The sequence below is a fragment of the Sinohyriopsis cumingii genome, unplaced genomic scaffold (genome assembly GCF_028554795.1).
Source record: "Sinohyriopsis cumingii isolate HCF-2022 unplaced genomic scaffold, ASM2855479v2 utg002708l, whole genome shotgun sequence".
NCBI classification, from domain to species: Eukaryota; Metazoa; Mollusca; class Bivalvia; order Unionida; family Unionidae; genus Sinohyriopsis; species Sinohyriopsis cumingii.
In genome coordinates, this window is record NW_028316278.1 from 82757 (window position 1) to 87942 (window position 5186).

At 36.3% G+C, this 5186-nt stretch overlaps 1 protein-coding gene across 1 annotated transcript; it reads left to right on the forward strand.

The window, feature by feature from the left end:
• LOC149770091 (uncharacterized) lies at positions 1-3521 on the forward strand. The gene is made up of 3 exons (XM_089949407.1): positions 1-173; positions 423-592; positions 2045-3521. Exons 1-3 carry the CDS (start codon positions 120-122, stop codon positions 2322-2324), a joined length of 504 nt encoding a protein of 167 aa, XP_089805533.1. The 5' UTR covers positions 1-119; the 3' UTR covers positions 2325-3521.
• The last annotated feature ends 1665 nt before the right edge of the window (positions 3522-5186 follow it).

A 5186-nucleotide genomic window follows, 5' to 3' on the forward strand; every position in this document is an offset into this window, starting at 1 on the left:
CCTGTTGGCACTAAGACAAGTATAAATAGGTCTTAAACAAGGATGATTTTATTTCGCCCACTGTTATAAATACAGATATAAAGAACGTTGTAGTCACAGAGATCAATTGACTGTCAGCCATGTGTCACAAGAAACTTATCTTGAGCCTTTTCGTGGCCCTTTGTATTTGTCTGGTGAGTATTATTGGTAAAGTGTTTGAGATATGCCGGACGTTTGAAAATAGCTAGATTCAGTTTTAAAACAATTCTACATGTCATTTTTTAAACAAACACGAATGAAAATGTGTTGTCTGTAATGACCGACAATTTACTTGTGCATAACGTTCTATAATTTATTAAAAAGACTTTATCCAAGCGTGCTATGAAAATTTCTTAGGAAAATTACCTACATGTAGGTACATAATATTCCAAAATCATTTTCAGGTGTGCCAGGCTTCATCGTCTGGGGAGAGAATTGGTAACAGAGCCCGGTCGTACATGTCAAGTCGGAAGTGGTTGTATTCCAGTAGTCACGTGACTGGAACAAACACCAACAAATGCAACATTTTTGTTGCAGATGTTCTAAAGGAGGAGACTTGCCCCGCCCCAAACAGGTAGGCTTTCTCTTTTCTTGTTTTGTTGAGCAAATACTAACATTTACCCCTATATTACGCGGTCTAACTGCGAGCAAGGTAGAATCTGGTGTGGAAATCATACAGCCCTGGGTTTCAGCCTGATATCGTTTTTTGTTCACCAATCACAAATGAAGTTACTTTGAAAGTTCTGTTTCTGACTGGCTGAAACTCAGTCTCAAACTCAGACTCAGTATTTTGTGATTCCAAGACAAGGCTTGAACTTACAAGCCAAATGGTAAGTATTTAAACTGAATTCCTATCATCCAGTGCAATCATAGATCTGAGATATGTGTCTAAGATATTCACAGTTTGATGCGCTCTGTACAAGTGCTGTTTGACAAAAATTCGTTTTTATTTGCCATCTCTGTTCTCAAACTCTTCACCGTGACACTTTTATTTATCTGTCTTGCCCAAGGAGACGAAGAACACAACGTTCTTCCGCGGATATCAGAGATGAATCTCATTACATTCCAGCAACGGTTAAAGGCATGAACAACTTGAGGAAAAATGGTTGACAAACATAAAGCTACAAGTTAGCAAATAAATATAGTCGAATGCAAAAACATGAACATAAGGAATCCTCTATTGTTATTTGTTTTAAACTGAGACAATTAAAAGTTATTAGACCATATAAACTTTGCGTGATTGCTTTTGAATTAAAAATTGAGTCAGGTAGATACTATTGTATAACGAGGTAATATGAGATCTGTGAATATAGTCCATGTATGAGTAATCACAAAAATGACAGGCCTATATATTTTAAATGACCAAAATATGAGAATATGCACGAAGGCAGGAACATTCCTCTCTCTCTTTCTGTGTGTGTGTGTTTGTTGGATTTTTAACGTAGCTTTAACAATTTTTCAGTCATATCGCTACGATGTCTGCATTGTGGCAGTTTATAGTTATGTCGAGCACTGAGGCATCATGCCGCAGACATGTAGCATGATGTCCCACTCAGTCACATTATTCCTACACTAGTCCAACCAATCATAACACTAACCTCTTAATGTTAAGCGCCAAGCGAGGCAGCTGTTAGTACCATTTTTAGAAGTCTTTGGTACGACCCGGCCGGGGTTCGAACCCGCGAGGCGGAAACGTTAACCACTAGGCAACCCGAGCTGTACATTCCTAAATAGCTAATATTCACATCATGGGCTTTAAACTTAACTGAACTGATTTAGCGTAATTACACAAAACAGTGGTAAACCTTTTAAAACTTGTTGGTATTGTTGGCTATACATCTAGTTTATTTTCTGTTATTATTGTTATTATTATTATTATTATTATTATTATTATTATTATTATTCGTATATAGGTAGCAGTGGGTTGGGGAACCATTCCACTGACTACCTCGCAATTCATTATATAGCCAATTGGACCATTATTTAAGAAAAATTGATTTCTAGCTTTTTTCTTTTTGTTTTCAAGATGGTTTTGGTATTATTCACCGATTGGAGCAGAAGAATGGGCCAATCCGAATTCGTGGTACTTGGGCACCTCCCGCTGTTGGGAAAGATGCAACAGCCCCGTGAAGGGTGATGTCATAGCAACGGGTGGTCATGTGGGTATTGTTTCCGGTTATCGGAAAACAACGAGTGCTTCAGCAGCAGCTAACCCTCAAGGCTTGATTGTCGAGAACGACTGGGGTTTCCGAAGCGGCCAAAACCCAACTTGCTGGCGCTATCGACACTACAAATCCGGCTGTTAAAATACAACGTCTCATATTTGACAAAAACTGTCCGGTGATCTGAAAACTCTTTGTAAAACTGCAGTGACCTGAAGAATGTGAAAACAAATATTGATATAATCTTTTCAATACTCATTCAGCACCACTTTTTCCCTCGTTGAACTGAATGCCAATTATTTGTTTCTTTACTTTATTAGGAAATCAGTAATTGTTACAAATAAGAGAGGGTTACAACCAGGGGAAAAGTACTGTGTGAACGCGTGGAAACGGCGTTCCCTTACTTTTTGCGCTAGTTATTGTCCTCAACTGAGTAACGTGCGTTCTCTCACTTATTTATTTAGCACTACACCACTGTTTATAAGCAAAAGAAAAGTAAGTCATGTCCAATTTTAATTATTATAGTTATCATTACAAGGTAAATCGTAATCTCGGTATGTATTTTATAAGCAATTTAATTTATTTCAGATGACCTTCCTAATGGACACCTATAATTCACAATCTGTTGATATCTTCATCGACAAGGAATGTTTTCAGTATCGATGGATGGATGGATGGATGGATGGATCGATAGATAGCTAGATAGACAGACAGACAGACATATAGATATATATACTGGGTGAGGTGGGTGGATAGTGAATGGGTAGGTAGGTAGGTTGGTAAATAGGTAAGTAGGTGGGTAGGTAGGTAGGTAGGTAAAACTGAAATATTTTTGTCAGAGGCTTAATGGGGCAAAGATGAAGTTAGAAGTTGACGAGTTTTCCCGCTTGGTAGCAACAACGGAAAGTGCTATCCCCATATTCTACTGAGGATGCGTGTTAGCACAAAGTGAAATTGTATATGGAGAAAGAATAGTATATACAGATTAGAGAATTTATTTTCGTCCTCTAGTATACCCCGTGTATACTAGCTTGCATGGGAAATCTCATTCGAAAGTACTTCTCGAAGAAACCATCCATGCACAAGTACATTGAAATAAGAAAATATGTTAACTGGAGAAATTTGCTTAGGATGCGTTTAAAATTAGAGATAGATTATTATTTCTAAAGTAATTTCTTCATAGATTGTTTAAATTTGTCTATTCTTTCCTTTTCTGCTCCTGACGATTTGTGTATTGCATTTATGTTTGAAGATGTACCTACAACATTTGGTAACCATGCACTATTTGTAATATTTTTATAAGTATGTAAATGCTTATGATAATAAACTAATGAATTGTAATGTATCTTTCTATAATAGCCCCTATGCCTTGATTTCTGTCAGAGAAATTCGGAGTAACTGCGTATTTAGATGAGAGTTAATTACTGTATCAACATTAGAGTAGTTATGCTACTCGCAAATCCACGGAGATTTCCATTTTTTATGTGGAGATGTGCGTATTGGTACGTGCAGGCCAGGTGATCAATGCTGTTATCCGTGGACCCTAGTTCCGATCTGAGTAAAGGACGAATTAAAAATGCTCTGCCCTCTACAATAATATTGTCTTGCCCCCCACCAATAGCTCTCTCTCTCTCTTTTGTGGCAAAATATCTATCCACAAACATATTTCTTGAAAACAATACGTGTTTATCGAATGACATTGTTATCAACAACAACAATTTACAGAAGTGACAACGTTTGCGAATTGAATTATCGATGTAATCGGTGTTAAATTTTGTTTGTATTACATTTTTACATTTCTTTTTCGTACAAGTGTAATAATTATCTCGTTTTTAAATATATTGTAATTGCAATTAAATCCGCTCTGTTAATGTGCTCACAGTAACTAATATATAATTCTTAACACAGGGCATTGAAACGTGTTCATGCATATTGTTGTATTGTATATTGTTTTGGCAATACGTGAAAGAAAACCACATGTACATTTTGGGAATAGAGTCGTGGTTTAAAAAAATGGTGATACATTTGTCATTTTCTTAATGGATGGTTGTAAAATTACTTCAACTTCTTTAAAGGGTTTGAAAAAGTTTGCTCTTCTGTTAATATTCAACATTAAAAATGTGATTAAATACGTCTCTTATGCATAGAACCAACCGTATTATTGTAGGTGTCTGAAAAATGACTGAAGTATACGAGATCTTTCAACTGTTTCGAAGATCAATAAGCTTCCTAGTCATGGGACTGTGTGACGTCAGAGACGGGACAGCTGAAACAATTGCTAGTCAGCCTTGTTGTGTACTTTTTTATTCCTGAATTTAGTCATTTTGGTAATAAACCTATTTCAGGTATGGACAGACATTCTCGTTCCTCAAAATTTCAGCCATACCGGTTTGAGACGTTGTCAAACGATGCTCTAGATTTTGACAGCTCGGAAACCGGCTCATCAGCTGAGAACTGTTGTGAAAGACGATATTAATATCAGCGTACTTATGAACAGGAGTTGATACTATCGTTTTTTTTTCGAAAGACATATTTCAATTTATATTTCAAAAATACAAGTTTAGTTTTATTTTTAGTTCTACAAAATAATATATGTGGGTGGGGAATGTAAACAGTAGTGTGGCGGATATTCATTGCAATTGCTAATATGCGTGTAGGTGATATAATTCAAGGTTAGTTTAGGATAACATTTAAGTATATTGCACGTTCTTTGTCAGATAGTGTGTAAAATTTTGCTTTTAAAATTGTGTCTGTGCATAGACGTGTTATATATCTCTGTGCATGTCTATTTTCTTTTTTGGAGGGACTGAGAAGTAGTGTTCGTCATGTGCAATATTGAGTTCATGTGATACGCCCTGTTAAGTGCCTTAAACAGTAACATCATATTCTCCATTATACATTCTTGTGCTTATGCAATAAAACCTGCTAAAGAGATAACCAACACTTCTGCCAGCAAAAAAGGCCAACTTTCATTGTATGTGGTCTGTCCAAAGATGCTATCTTATT

What these genes read in the sequence shown, in the direction of transcription:
- LOC149770091 (XM_089949407.1), top strand. Translation starts at nt 120, where the DNA reads ATGTGTCACAAGAAACTTATCTTGAGCCTTTTCGTGGCCCTTTGTATT. An exon ending in TGGCCCTTTGTATTTGTCTG is followed by an intron (nt 174 to 422) that starts GTGAGTATTATT and finishes AATCATTTTCAG; the next exon opens with GTGTGCCAGGCTTCATCGTC. An exon ending in ACTTGCCCCGCCCCAAACAG is followed by an intron (nt 593 to 2,044) that starts GTAGGCTTTCTC and finishes TTTGTTTTCAAG; the next exon opens with ATGGTTTTGGTATTATTCAC.